At 53.9% G+C, this 14,558-nt stretch overlaps 1 protein-coding gene and 1 long non-coding RNA gene across 3 annotated transcripts in view; one reads left to right on the top strand and one right to left on the bottom strand.

Annotated features, from left to right (window-relative positions):
* Positions 1-14,558, top strand: part of LRP1 (LDL receptor related protein 1) — a 78,846-nt gene that overhangs the window by 9,770 nt on the left and 54,518 nt on the right. For both annotated transcript variants that reach the window (XM_053921288.2, XM_024576265.4), the window contains exons 3-6: positions 2,243-2,380; positions 4,121-4,240; positions 5,697-5,825; positions 5,946-6,209. In XM_053921288.2, coding sequence (XP_053777263.1) covers positions 2,243-2,380; positions 4,121-4,240; positions 5,697-5,825; positions 5,946-6,209 — 651 coding nt within the window. The remainder of the gene's footprint in view (positions 1-2,242; positions 2,381-4,120; positions 4,241-5,696; positions 5,826-5,945; positions 6,210-14,558) is intronic.
* Positions 5,675-7,673, bottom strand: LOC123478274 (uncharacterized). The gene is made up of 3 exons (XR_006653439.2): positions 7,581-7,673; positions 7,308-7,400; positions 5,675-5,808 (listed from the first exon to the last, which is right to left on the bottom strand). It is a non-coding gene; the product is annotated as an uncharacterized lncRNA (long non-coding RNA).

The raw sequence follows: 14,558 nt of genomic DNA, 5'->3' as shown, positions 1-14,558 counted from the left end.
CCCGCCTTCCCCTGCCCCCAGTAAGTGGTGTAATCAGAGGCAGCTGTTTAAACTGGGAGAAAGGTCCCCGCCCAGTCTTTACCCTGCCAGTGTGTGTGCGAGGGGGGTGGGGTGTGGAGGACTTGCTGGCTGGACCCCAGAGTCCTGGGCAGCTGGCAGAGTGCTAGGGTCTCCACCTTCAGCCTCTCCACCGCTTAGTTAATCTGGGCCAGGGTCTAGGTGCCCATGTATTCTTAGGTCTGTCTCTGTTTTCACTCCTGGGTTTATCCTGTTCCAGCCCCATCCCCTGTGCTTTCCCCACACTCTCACCCATAATTATCAGGGGTAATTTTAGGGCCGGAAAGGGAGCCACCAGTTCTCTCGCTCGGTCTCACCCCCATACCCTGCCCTGGAGGAGTGGGGGCCAAGGACATTCTGCAAGTGTTTGTATCGGGGGGTGTTCAGTCTGGAGCGTCTTCTTGTCTGATGCCACCTTTACGCCCCACATTTCTGACCTGATGCTTGGTGTTAAGGGTTAAGAAAGCCTTGCAGAGGGCCCGGATCTGGCTCTCTTTATCCATTCATCCTTTGATGCAAACCCCACATTATATGCATCCCCACTCTTACACACTCCCAGGCTCATCACACACAGCCCCTCCTGGGCACTGACTCGCCCCCCGCTCTGCCCCCCGCCCCCGACATATGCAGAAGCAGATGCCTGCACAGACATGTTCTTACAGCAACACAGATTCAACACTCAAATGGGGGATGCAGAAGCACAACCTGTACATAGACCGGTGTCCCCAGACACACACACAGACCCAGATTCACTCCCCAAAGTGTGTGCAAATGCACGGCTGAGGCCAGAGCACCAGCGCACATAGAGACCCACAGGAATCCCGCACTAACACCACTCACTCCCCTCACCTGTCTGTGCAGACCCCTACCCAGGCCCACGAGGTAGTCGCCACATGCAGACAGTCTCTCGCTCACACACCCTGTCCGGGTTTGGGAGCCAGTGGCAGTCGTCCGTCTTTCAGCTCATGGGCTCAGCCAGCCTCCAGGCCTGCGTGGTCTCCTGAGGGTTCCCTGGGGAGCTGTACCCCCACCCCAAGCCCATCTTCTTGGCCAACAAAGGAAGTGCCAAAGACACCACCAGCACGCCATCACTCTTGACCCTTCCCAAACCCTTCTCTCGGGCAAGCTGCTCTGGGGCGTGGGGTCTAGAATAGTGCTATCCGATAGAAATATAATGCAAGCCACGTTGGCTTGCCGACATTTAAACATTTAAACATTTTCTAGTAGCCACATTTAAAAAGGAAAAAATAGAGCTGGCCTGTGTGGCTCCATTGGTTGGAGTGTCATCCCCTAAAACCGAAAGGTCACAGCTTTGAGTCCCAGTCAGGGCACACGTCTGGGTTGTGGGCTCAGTCACAGTCAGGGTGCGTTCAAGAGGCAGCCGATTAACGTTTCTCACGTCAGTGTTTCTCTCCCTCTCTCTCCCTCCCTTCCCCTCTCTCCAAAATCAATGAGCATGTCCTCGGGTGAGGAACGAAAAAGAAAAAACAAGCTCTCTAAAAAAATAAGAAGGAAAAAATAACCAGGTGAAATTAATTTTATTTTACTCAGTGTATCCAAATTTTTATCATTTCAGTATAATATTCATACAAAATGTTAATGAAATCTTTCACATCGTTTTTGTGTGTGTGCTAATAAGTCTCCAAAAGCCAGTGTGTGTTTTAGACTTAGACTTAGTCATAGTTTGAGTGCTCGGCAGCTGCGACGCCTGATGCTGCGTATTGGACAGCGGAGTTCCAGAAGACCTGGTCTGATGCTCAGCCCATTCTCTGTGGCCCAGGAAGCTGTGGGAAGGAGATCTTCTTTACCATTGGAGCTTCTCTGCCCTGGACTCTGTTTTCCTTAGCTCATCCAGACCTTTCACTTCTAACCTCGGCTGTCTCCTGAGTATAGAATGTGGCGGTGTTGGGCCCACAGCGGGCACGGCCCCTTGGAGAGTGGGCTCTTGGCCGAAAGCCTAGCTCTGCCCTCCACCTGACGGCTCCCAGGGGTGTGACTCCTGTTGGGAGTGGTGAGGAAGAGCTTTACGTGGAAGAGTCGAACCACCCCTGAGGCCTCCCGAGATCTAAAAAATGCAGATGTCTGAAATACAAGTCTCAGTTCCCCACCTCCTCTCCCGGTGAGCAGCTGGCTGGGTGGCCGCTGTACCCCGTTTAGTTGTGCTAACCTTCCCATCTGCCCCCAGGCCCACAGAGCAAGGCCCAGCGATGTCAGCCGAACGAACACAATTGCCTGGGCACTGAGCTGTGCGTTCCCATGTCCCGCCTCTGCAATGGGGTCCAGGACTGCTTGGATGGTTCGGACGAGGGGCCCCACTGCCGAGGTAAGGGCTCCTCTAGCTCTCCTATCCCAGGTGGGTGCAGTGAGTTCTCAGCAGGCGGGGCACCTGACGGGTTTGGAGCCTTGCCATCTGAGGACTGTCCTTGAACCTCCGGTGGAGATAAGGCCTTGTCCTCTGCCCTTATGGAGAATCGCCACCAGATAGCGGCCCAAATCCATGGGCCCTCTGGGCTCGGAGCTTGTTCAACAAGCTGCAGGTACAGGCTCTGGCCCCGGCACTTCTCTCTGTGTGTGCTTGGACAAGTCACTGCCCTGCCTCAGACTCCAGTTTCCCACCTGTAAAACGAAAGCTTTACACTAGATCAGTGTTTTCATATTTTGGGGGGTCAATCGTGGGGTTCTTTCTCCAGATGGTTTCTTACCTGAAACATGAATGTGGACAGAGAAGAGCAGGTGCTGTGATGAAAGCTGGGGGTCTGGAGTTATGCCCACCTGCTTCGAGGGCCCGTGGGAGGAGACACATCTGCATGCTGCTCCCTGAGAGCACGGAGTGTGCAGCAGGGGCGTTTGTGGGAGATTTTTATCCTCTCCTTTGGTTGATTTTGCATGTTTTTGTCTGAAGCTCCTGGGATGCGATGCGGAGTGTGGGCCCAGGAGTTGATTTCAATTACCACGCACATCCCATCTTATTAGATGGTGCACATTCAAGTTTACTTCCTTTGGAGTATCTTGAATACCTTTTCCACTTCCAAAGCAACAAAGAACCTCAAAAACCTAGGGACTGAACTTCCTTCTCTGATATTACAGAAGTTGATTCTCCTCGTCCTCCCTGCCCTCATATCAAGAAGAGGAACTCTGTTCTAGATTTTCCAGAACAAACAATACTTACTACCTTCGTGGTGGAAGGCTGGCCAGGCGGCACATTTGAGCTCACGGGTGGAGGTGGGGTGGAAACAGAAGAACTGGGGTCTGATCCCCCATCCTAGCTCTGGCCTGGCAGGCTTAGAGCTTCTGAACGTCTTAGCATCTGGGGCAGCCCTCGCTCCTAGGTGGGGGCGTGAAGCAGCTGGACAAAGGGGTCTTTGTGGCAGGCCGCCTGGCCCCACGCAAGGCCATTAATTGGGTCGCTGGTTTGGGGGGGGCAGCTGCTCCTACCTCTCCCCCTTCCTTTTTCATTCCCTTCTGTCTCCCCTGTGGAAGTGGGTCAGTGGCAGGAAAAAGATTAGAGAAGGATCCTGGGGGAACCAGTTTCGCTCCTCCTGCTGTCCTCCACCTGGTCTTCACTTTGCCTTCTCTCAGAGGCCTCTGGGGCTTATGGGATAGGTTTGAGGGGTGCTCCCAAGCCAGAGCTGGGATCCTGTGGGGAAGGACTCAATTCCAGGTCTGCTCTTCACCCTCAGCCCTGGAGTCCACATCTTAGTCCCCGGGCAGTGCAAACAACAGGCATGTGAAGGGGGTGAGACTCACTGTCCACATTTCCCTTGAGCTGAACAAACCGCCACACCTCTCTCCATGGGGAAAGAGGGAGGCAAGGGGAGCCAGAGCTGGGAGATGGTTCTAAGCCATAGTGGGTTATGTGACCTTGGGCCTGTCTTGCACCCTCTCTGGTCTCATTTTCCCCACTTGCAAAATATAGTACATCCTTCCTAAGTCCCTTTCATTTCCAACACTGCAGGCCTTGAATGTGGTTTCTGAAGGGTTGACGGGAATGGGGTGAAAGTTACAGTCTGGGGGTGGCTGCCAGGCCTGAGGGCCTGAGTGTGTGTCTCCCGCCCTCTCACAGAGCTGCTAAGCAACTGTTCTCAGCTGGGATGCCAGCACCACTGTGTCCCTACACTCAACGGGCCCACCTGCTACTGCAACAGCAGCTTCCAGCTGCAGACAGATGGCAAGACCTGCAAAGGTAAGTGAGCACATGCACCTGTATGCTGTTGGGGGCTGAGGGAGGCAGGGCCAGTGGGCCTGGCTGGGGTAGGAGAAAGTGAGATGGGAGGTCCCAGAGAGGAGGCCTGGCTGTGTGTTCTGTATCGCCTCCAGGCGTACTGTGAGCCCACTTGATTTTACCAGACTTTTAAAAATTCATCTTAAAATTATATAGGTCATATGTGAGTTTTTTAATAAAAGAAAAAAATACAGCACTACAGATAAAACTTTGCCCTGCCTGGTGTGACTCAGTGGATTGAGCGCCGGCCTGAGAACTGAAAGGTCGGTGGTTGGATTCCCAGTCAGGGCACAGGCCTGGGTTGCAGGCCAGGTCCCCAGTTGGGGGCGTGTTAGAGGCCACCAATCGATGTTTCTCTTGATCAATGATGTTTCTCTCCCTCTCTTTTTCCCTCCCTTCTCCTCTCTCTAAAAGTAAATAAATATAATCTTTTTTTAAAAAACCCAAAACTAAAATCCACTTTGACAAATCCTGTTCATTTCTGGCCTCTTTCTCATCTCCGTGGAGGTCAGCCGTTATCTGTTTGCGATCTCTTTCCAGGGCTTTTCTGTGCATCTGTGTGTGTGTATTCATGGAAAACCTCAGTGAACACTCGGCGTATGTGCACATGCTCTTTTTGACATAAAATTATCCTGTCCGTATCCATTTTCAGTTTTCTCACTCAGCAGGTCCTCGAGGTTTTTCCATGTTGATATGTAGAGATAGATCTACCTCATTCTTTTAAGAACTGCTGTGATGTATGGCTATTACCACAGTTTACGTGGCTGTCACCCTGTCGATGAGTAGGATGCTCTCAATTTCCCTCTGTTACAAACAACGCAAACTTTTCTGTTTTAAATTTGCCTCCCTCGAATCTTTGCACAAATGCCAACTTCTCAGTGAGGCCACGCCTGGCCTCTCTAAAAATCACACCCCCGCTGCCCTCATTCTCTTTCCCCCCCTCTGCTTAATATTTTTCTGGGGTACCAGTCACTTTCCAGTGCACTAGCACCTCAAAAAATAGAATTTATCTTTGTCTTGTACTTATTATTTATTATAAATAATAATGTATTTATTATTGTAGTAAGCAATATTTCATTTGTTATCAGAATTTTAAGCTTTATAAGGGCAGCGGTTTGAATTTATTTTATTCACTAATGCATCCCCAGTGCCTGGGACAGTACTGGCACCTCCTAGGTACTAAACAAATATTTTCTGAATGAATGGGTCATGTGCACATAGGTGGATATTTCTCTAGGGTGGATTCCAAGTCTGGACTTGCTGAGTGACTTTGCACATTTCTTGTTAATAGATTCTATCAAGTTGTCCCCCGCAGTAGCTGCAGGGAGGGACACACCCAGTAGTGGTGTCTGAGAGCACACTGTCCCTGGCCCTCATCACCTGGACATGACCACATCCTCGCCCTTTTCCCCCGCAGACTTCGACGAGTGCTCAGTGTACGGCACCTGCAGCCAGCTCTGCACCAACACAGACGGCTCCTTCACGTGCGGCTGCGTGGAAGGTTACCTGCTGCAGCCGGACAACCGCTCCTGCAAGGCCAAGAACGGTGGGTGGGGTCACGTGTGGCCTCCATGCTGGGGGCCCTCAGTGCTGGTCCCCGACGGAGAATGGCTTGTGAGGTCCTAGGATCCCTTGCTGCATTGACCTTCCTCTCCTCCATCTGCAGAGCCGGTGGACCGTCCCCCTGTGCTGCTGATTGCCAACTCTCAGAACATCCTGGCCACATATCTGAATGGGGCCCAGGTGTCTACCATCACACCCACCAGCACACGGCAGACCACAGCCATGGACTTCAGCTACGCCAATGAGACTGTGTGCTGGGTGCACGTTGGGGACAGTGCTGCCCAGACGCAGCTCAAGTGTGCCCGCATGCCTGGCCTGAAGGGCTTCGTGGATGAACATACCATCAACATCTCCCTTAGCCTGCACCGTGAGTTTCCTGCGCCCACCTTGAAGGGCGCGGAGGTGGTGGACAGGGGAGGTGGGGCCTGGCTAGGACAGAGGCAGAGAGTCAGACAGGATGACCCCTGTCTGGAGCAGGAGGCTAAACACGAAGCCCTTGATGGAGGCCGGGGCAGGGGGCTGCACAGGCTGACGCCTTCTTGGGGTGGGGGGCTGTGCTTTCTGGCTCAGATCTGAGGAAGCTCTCAGAGGGGCAATGACTGGTCGGTCTCCAGAAACCAGGGACTGTCTCTCCTCAGAGAGAGGAGGTGTTGATTAGACCAGCAAGGGGCTCTCGCAAGGTGGGAGGCAGTGCAAGGGAAAGGGGCTTACAGCCTGAGGAGCCTTGCTGGGTTGTGGCCAAGGGCAAAGCAGCCAGGGCCTGGCTGGGTTTGTCTTCATGTCCCATCGTTTCCCTTGGGGATGTCACCAAAATAGGCCTCCTGTTGCAGCATGGGTGTAGGGATCCTGGGCCTCTTTCTGGGGGACTTTGTGGCAATGCGTGAGACCAAAGGAGGAGCAGTGAGTGCCAGGGCCACCTGAGTGTTTTAGGATACCCTGGATGTTCCCATTTGGCCTCCCTCCCTAGGCTGTGCTTTGCTGTCTTAGGAGTAGAGAAGGGAGGGGTGCCACGGGGGGGTGGGACCAGGGCGTAGATACACTGTTTGGAGCAGTCCTGCTCAGCTCGGATGCCGTTATAAAAACAAATAAAACATCTGGCATCATCACATTCCCAGGAAATGCACCACAGGGCTGAGGGAAAGATGGGGCCTGTGGCTGGTCAGACCCCCCGGGGAGGGTAACTTGATCTGTGACCCTGAGTAAACCAGAATTCCCTGTCTCTGCTTCGGTTTCTAATCTGCAAAATGGGTTTGAGATTGTCTGATTGGATCAGATAACTCGGAGTGAAAGCCAGAGGTGACTGGAGGATGGCACACAGAAGATTTAGGGTCGTGAACCTTGGGCCTGTGTAGATCTTTAAGTTCCTTCATTGGGTCCCAGTGTGATGATCCCCACAGAAGACAGAGACCCAGGGAGGACACAGGGCTTGGTTCCTGGGGGGAGCAGGGGTTCTGAGAGCCCTTACCCTCTGTGGCCTCATCACATGCTCCACACCTCAGCTCCAGCTGCTCCAGAGCATCCTCATGGTGTCCTTGGGCTGTTGGTAACTCAGGCTCCCCTGTGATCAGACATATGTCCTCCTTGTAGTGCCTGCCTGGGGGCTGCCCCACATGGTTGGCTGAGCTCTTGGGGGTGGGCAGCTCAGGGACCCCCATGGCAGATGGGGTAGAATTGGGGCAAGACCCCATGAGACATCTGCCTTCTCCCTGCCCCTTGTTGATGGCCCCACCCAACAGACCTGTCTGGGCAAACAACTCCGACAGTTCCTTTCCTGGCCCTGAGGCCAGACCCTGGTGCTCTGATGGGATCCTTCTTAGCTTTTGCTCTGGCCTGGCCCCTGTCCTGCTTTCCTCCCCAGGAGAAGCAGGAAATAACCTCAGGCGAGTATCCCTCCCTTGGCAAACATAGCCTTGCCTCCCAGTCTGCTAGATTCATTGGGCCCCTCTGGGGCAGAGTCCACGAGGCCAGAAGAGATCAAGGTTCTGGGGAGAAATGCTAGTGGGGTGAAGAAGTGGGTTCCTCTTGCCCCAGCCTCTGTGCCTTCCTCCCTGCGCCGACCCCACACCCCATGCCGCCTAAATGTCTGCCTGTCACCCTGAGGATGGTTGTTTTGCTCTTATCCCACAAACTAATTATGGGCCCTGAGCTGAGGATGTAGGAAGCGTCTCTCCCCTAGCGCCCTCCCCACATCCCCAGTTTATCCCCCCTTCCCAGGCAGGGGAGGCTGAATGGCCTGCCCTGGTGTGCAGGGTGACTAGTCCCAGGCATTCACCTGTGCAGTGGGCTGCTGGCCTGTAATTAGCTTCCCAATGGGGGATGAAGAAGAAAGGTTGCTGCTTTCTCCTGCTTTCTCCCTGCCCTCTGGGGGAGCCATCCCTGCAATCATCCCTTTCTTGGCTATGACTGTGACCTCCATCAGACCCTGGGGCTTAGCCCCACGCAGGAGGGAGGAGTCTGACAATTGAGAGGTGCTGGAGCCCAGAGGCCAAGAGAAGCCCATCTGCTGGTATGAGAAGGGAGAGCCTGCCCCAAAGAAAACTCTGGATACAGAAATAGAATAGAAAGAAGGAAGGAGGCCAGGAAATGAGCCTGTTTCACATGGGTCCCGAGTGTGTGTGAGCCAGACCTGCTCAGAGTCCTGAGAGCCCTATAGAGGCCCCTTCAAGGCCCTGGGCTGGCCAGTGGCTGGTGCAGCTTCTAGAAGAGGCTTGTGGAATAGGCTCAGGACCAAAGTTCTTGCTTTTTCCTGTCTGGACCCCCAGATCTTTCCCTTTGTACTCAGGTGTGGGGGGCATCCACTGACCAACACCCCCAGCAGTCTGAAAGGTGTGTGTGTACACTTTCTTCCCTTACCCAAGCCCAGGCTGCTGGCCCTCCTCTCCCAGTCCCAGTGCCTTCAGTGCCCTGGAGTGGGGTGGTCCCTCCCCCACCCCCCTGGGTTGTCTCCCCAGGGCCCATCTTCCCCTCTGCTAGTTTCCCAGCAGGATGGGAGGTCCCTGAGGAATCTGATTCCATGACTGAGAACGTGACGGTGAGTGCCTCAGAACTCAGACTCTTAGAGAGGCCCAAGGCCCGCCCCTCGGGTTTTAATATTGCCTTTCCCAAAACAGGGATGCCTTGATTTCAGTTTGCGTGTAGATGGGCCTTTTAAAAAAAATTATTATAGTAATTTTTTTAAAGATTTTATTTATTTAATTTTTAGAGAGAGGGGAAGGGAGGGAGAAAGAGAGGAAGAGAAATATCAAATGGTTGCGTCTCACATGCCCCCTACTGGGGACCTGGTCTGCAACCCAGGCATGTGCCCTGACTGGGAATTGAACTGGCCACCCTTTAGCTCGCAAGCTGACACTCAATCCACTGAGGCACACCAGCCAGGGAGTGTAGTAATGTTTTTATTTAATACTCATTAAGAAACTCCTATAACTAGCATATCAAATTTATGATTATTTTTAAAGGTTTTATTTTTATTTTTAGAGAGAGAGGTAGGGAGGTAGAAAGAGAGAGAGAGAAACATTGATGTGTGAGAGATACATCAATCAGCTACCTCTCTCATGCACTCCAACCAGGGACTGAACCCACAACCCAACCTTGTGCCCTGACTGGGAATCGAACTGGTGACCTTTCGGTTTGTGGGATGACGCCCAGCCAAATGAGCCACACCAATCAGGGCTGAAATCTATGATTTTGTAGATTGTTTAGGATGAGGCAAAATAAGTGAGTTGATTTAAAGAAATAGTAGGTAAGCAGTAGTGCAACTGTACATAACCATGGTGAGCATTTTGAAAATGATACACAAAGTACTGAAGTTCTGGAACCTGAGGCACAGAGGGGTCAACAAGCCTGGGAGCACCAGAACCAGGCCTGGCCTACCCACCCTACCGCCCACCTGTGGAACCTTAGGCCCTATCCAGCCCCCTGCAGGGCTGCCTCTGGGCTGGGCTGGGCTGGAGGTCAAGTCTCCCATTCTACCCCCAGCCCTGCATTGCCTAAGCTGCGCTCCTCTGACCTGTCCTCCCTTCAGCTTTGAGGATATTTCCACTGTAGAAAAAATTAGGCCAGACTGCAGGAGTGCGGTCCTGAGGAGGCGTGGGGCGGGGAGGTTCTAAGGTTGTAAATAGAGGCCTTGAAGGAAACAAGGTTTGCTTAAGTCACTTCGTTTTTGACTGTGTATGAGAGGATGCTCTGGAGGGGCCCTCGGGGGTCCTGGGGTTTCCTCCCCCCATGGTGTTGCATGGGGAAGAAAGAGGAAGGCGGGGAGGCACAGAAAAGGCCCCCTAGGCTGCAGGCAGCAAGGTTGCGAAATGGGTCCCCAATTCCAGCTGGCCAGCTTCACTTTTCCTTTCCCTCCCTCTTGTGTGTGTGTGTTTGTGTGTGCTCACAGTTAAAATCACAACAGGAAATGGGGTAGGGATTTGTCTATGGGGAGGGCAGAGGGGGGCAAAGAGTAGCTCCTCTGAATCTGTGATAAACTGGCTGCCCTGGCAGGAAGGGGAGGTGTCTTCCTACTGAACTGGGTACCCCCAGCCCTCTCAGCCTCCCATCCCGTGCCTATGGAACACTTGCAGACTTGATGTATTGAAACTAGCCACCCCCTTCCGGCCTTTCCTACCCACAGGGTGTCAGAATATTGAGGGGCTCTAGCTACCCCTCTCTTTGGCCTCAGGCCCTCCGCACCCTGGTGCTTTGGCTTCTCATTCTGGTTCTGAATTTTCTAATCCTTTAATAGTCCTCCTCTCCTCTCGCAGGCCAGGGACAGCCCTGTGTCTCTGGCACAGCTCCAGCCCTGTCCTCTTCTCCCTTGCTGTCTCCTTGAAGTTGCCTCTCCACCCAGCCTTCTCCCAGCCACTCCCCCCACCCCACTGTTTTCAAGCCAAAGGAAGTAACTTAGGCAAGAGAGATGTGTTTTAGAGCCCAGCAAGGATTTCTCCACAGCAGGGAAGACCCTGGTTCTGATTCTGAGTCAGAGCTGCAGAATCCAGGCATCTCATCCCTGGGACCAGGACTGAATACTCTGTGGACCTGGGCCAGGCAGGGGAAGAAAGCAGGGTGTACCCCCCAGGTGGAATTACAAGCAGGAAGGGGGGCCCAGGGGACAGAGGTGGCACTATGTGGCTGAGCCCCAAACTTGTTGGTGGAACAAGAGGAGGTGAAGTCAGGCCCTGGCAGGGAACAGGAGCACGAGGCCATGCCACTGAGCAGCGTCCCTGCCAGGGCCCAGACTCCCGATCATCTCCCCAGCCCTCTCCCCGCCCTCCCAAGCAGGACGATTACCAGACAGATGTCTTCTCCCACCGTCTTGGGCATCTAGAGGCCAGAGAAGGAGGAGTCTGGCAGTAAAAGGAAGGGAAAAATTGATGTCCTGACTCTAGGACAACCGAGTGAGGAGGACTCAACACTCAACAAATATTTGTTGAGTGAATCAGTGCATGTGTGTCAGGAGCCGGGGACTCAGATGAAAGACAGTGTGCTGGTCTCTCCGCATTTGTAGTCAGGTGAGCAGGCCGTGATAAAAGGAATTGCTGGGGCTGTGGGAGCCTGTGAACTGCCCGCCTGGAGGGTCCGCCTTTAGTCAGGAGGCCACAGGGCTCTGGCTGGAGGCAGAGATGGTAACTTCGTAGAGAAGGTAGGGACAGATAGGGTGGAGGTGAAGGACCACGGTACAAACTGCAGCTCCCGCAGCTCCCGTTTCTGGCTTGTTTATTGTCTGCCAGGCCCTGTGCTGTGTGCTGCTGCTAATGCACCATCCCATTTTACAGATGAGCAAACTGAGACTCAGAGACATTAAGTAACTTGCCCATAGTCCCGGAGAAGGTGGTACAACGATGATTCAAACCCAGGCTGGCCCCAGGGAAGAGCAGAGTGAAGTGCGAGGCGGGGAGGTTCCTGAAATAAGGGCCAGATGCAGGGTGCTCCCTGCGGTTATGGTCATGGTTACTGAGGTTCTTCTTCCTCACCCAGGGTCCTCGCACCCTATCCTACAATATTTGGGTGTGTGGATGTGTTCGGGACATTTCCTCAGGGCACAGGGGCTCCCTTCCTTCCCCATATTTATTTTAGGGAGAGTGACTGGAATCCTGCAGCCGAAGCTGGGGTCTTCTTGGGAATGGGGAGCCTGTTGTTTTTGGAAAAGCAGTCACTATTTAGGAAAATGCCTCTTGAACATTGTGAATGATGGAGAAGTTGCAAAAAACTGAAGTTGTGGGAAGCACAGAGTGCTGAACATCGGGTTGGGGCGCAAGGAGGCCTCAGTCCTTACAAACACATACTCTGGGTCTATTTTGGGGCCTGGAACTGAAAGTCCTTTGCGACATCACAGGCAGGCTGCGGTCCATCCTCTGCTGTCTCATCTCCCTCCCAGCTCCCCATAGGAGCAGCCTCTCTGTGCCAGAGTCCCTAACTCCTAGGACTCCAGACCACCCCCAGACTCCTCCCACAATACAACCTCTCTCCACCTGGGTTTACCTGAGACTCCTGTCCTCAGGATTTGGCCAGAGCCCCTCTGGAGGGTGCGCTGGGATGAGTCAGCCCGGAGAAGGCTGGACCATGAAGAAGCAGCTACCCTCTGGGCTCGTGGGCCCAACTCTAGGCCTCTGCTTGCCCCCCACCCCCATGCCATGGGCAGAGGGAAGTGGCCCAGACACTGCCTGTGGAGGAGCCTGGGAAAGAAGGCGCCCTCTCCCAATCCGAGCCCATCTCTATGCTGGCCTTGGAATGGTGCGCGAGGCCAAGCGTGTGCATGCGAACGTATGCATATGTGTGGTGGGGTGGGCAGAGGGATCTGGACTTTAGGGGAGAGGAAAATAATGTGGTGGAGGGGGTTGGATAACAAAGGATTTCTGCTTGCAACTAATAGTCTCCAGCTGCAAAAATACCAAAGGGGAGGCCAGGCCGCACTGGGGACTCTAGTTCTTGCCAACTCCTTACCGGCCTGCTGAGTGGGGCCCTGCCTGGCCTTTGGGAGGTGGAAGGAGAGACCAGCCAAGGATAAATATCTGAGAGCAGGATGGTCCCTTTACTTTTCTTCCTGGAACTGGGAGGAAGCACAGGCCTGGAGGGAGGCCCGAAGGTCAAGGTCGGTCACCTCCTGAGGCTGGAGGTGGGAGGGAATGATTGTGGACCTGCACCTGGATGGGGGTGAGGGGCATTAGACCTCATCAGGTTTCTTCCTCCTCCCCTCTAGGCTGAGTGAAGGGCGGGTGGGGGCAGGTCAGGGTGTTGCCAGCCCTGGAGCTGGGCAGTGACTCAGGCAAGCCTCAGGAAGTTGGAGAGGAAGACAGCACTGCACCAGCTGGTACTGGGAAAACAGCTTCAAATGATGAAGTTTGTGTGCCAGCAGCCCCCAGACCCCCACAGTGCCCACCAAGTAAAGGGCACACAGCCCTATTTGCCTTTCAACTACCCTGTTAGCTGCCTGGGGCTGTGGGCAGGTCCCTCCCCTTTGGGACGTTGGCTTTCTCTGGAGGTGGCCCAACAGCATTCATTTTAATCTATTTTCTCTGTGGTAACAGTGTGTGGGGCATTTTGATTACCTTACCCCTGCACTGGGTCCTCTTCCCACTTGGCCCGGGACCCACGTCCCCAGGCTGCTATCCCTCTGTCCTCCCATGTTGGCTCCGGCCGCAGAGGAGAAAGTGGCTGGGCTGGGGTGCATCAGCACTTACAGAGGTAACTCATGCGTGTGACCTTCTCTAGTCACCTTGGAGTGAGGTTCAACAGAGGGGACCTGAAGAGGAAACTAGTTTGATGGGAGCCTTAAATTGGCTCTTCCTCCCCAGCCTACCCCCCGCCCCACCCATCTGCCCTGCTCAGCCTAAGTCCTGTGACCGTGAGTCAGTGTCGGCCCCGCCAAGTTCCTTGGGAGCCATGTGCCTGTTCCCGTTGCCCCCCACCCCACCCACTGTTAGGAAACAGACCCTGAGTCCCTGAGGGGAGGGGAAGGTTTACAGAGGGGTTGAGCCTAATGCCCAGTCATCACACCTACAGCTGAGAGGGGACAGAATAATCCCCACTGTGAAGAGTGTGAGTAGTGGGGGTGCATTTCAGCCACAGGCAGGTCATCCAGAGATTTCTTTTCCTCTTGGGGAAACTGATGGAGATGGAATGCAAGGCAGGGGTCCCAGGGAGTTCCTGTTTTGGAAATTTCCCAGTTTGGAAGAGACAGCACTGCCGAAGGTGGTAGTTGGAGGAGACAGTGGTGGACCAGAGCTGGTGGGTTCTGGGGAGGAGGGGCCCAGAGGAGGCCTGCAGGGTCCCCTCGAGAAGACTTCCTGCCTTCTAGACTCCCAGCTGCCCTCAGCCCACCCCTTCTCTCTTCGGTTCTTTTTGGCCTCTTGCATCTTCTCCAGACCCTGGTGTAGACTGAGTGTGGCACCTGATCTCCATCCTCCTCCCACACGCCCACCCTTCTGAAGGTCCCCCTCTTGTTCAACCGTGCCCCTCCTTTGCCTTCAGAGCCCTTTGATGGCCCCTCTTATGTGCTCTCTCCCCTCTGGCCCTCCCTATGGAAACAGTGATAGGAACATGGGAGAAATGGGAATGGGGACGAAGAGGGGAAGTTGGCCCGTGTCACTGGTTCCAACCTTTGGCTACCATGGGCCTTGCTTTTTCCATCCATATGGACCCCATATTTTGGCATTCTTTTTTCTCAGCTTGGATTTATTGATAATTGCCTTGCTTTTCCATTTTTAAAAGTCACACAACACGTAACAGCTTCCAG

This window comes from Desmodus rotundus, chromosome 3, assembly GCF_022682495.2.
Source record: "Desmodus rotundus isolate HL8 chromosome 3, HLdesRot8A.1, whole genome shotgun sequence".
Lineage (NCBI taxonomy): Eukaryota > Metazoa > Chordata > Mammalia > Chiroptera > Phyllostomidae > Desmodus > Desmodus rotundus.
The sequence above is the reverse complement of the archived record's forward strand: the minus strand, read 5'-3'. Positions and strand labels throughout refer to the sequence as shown.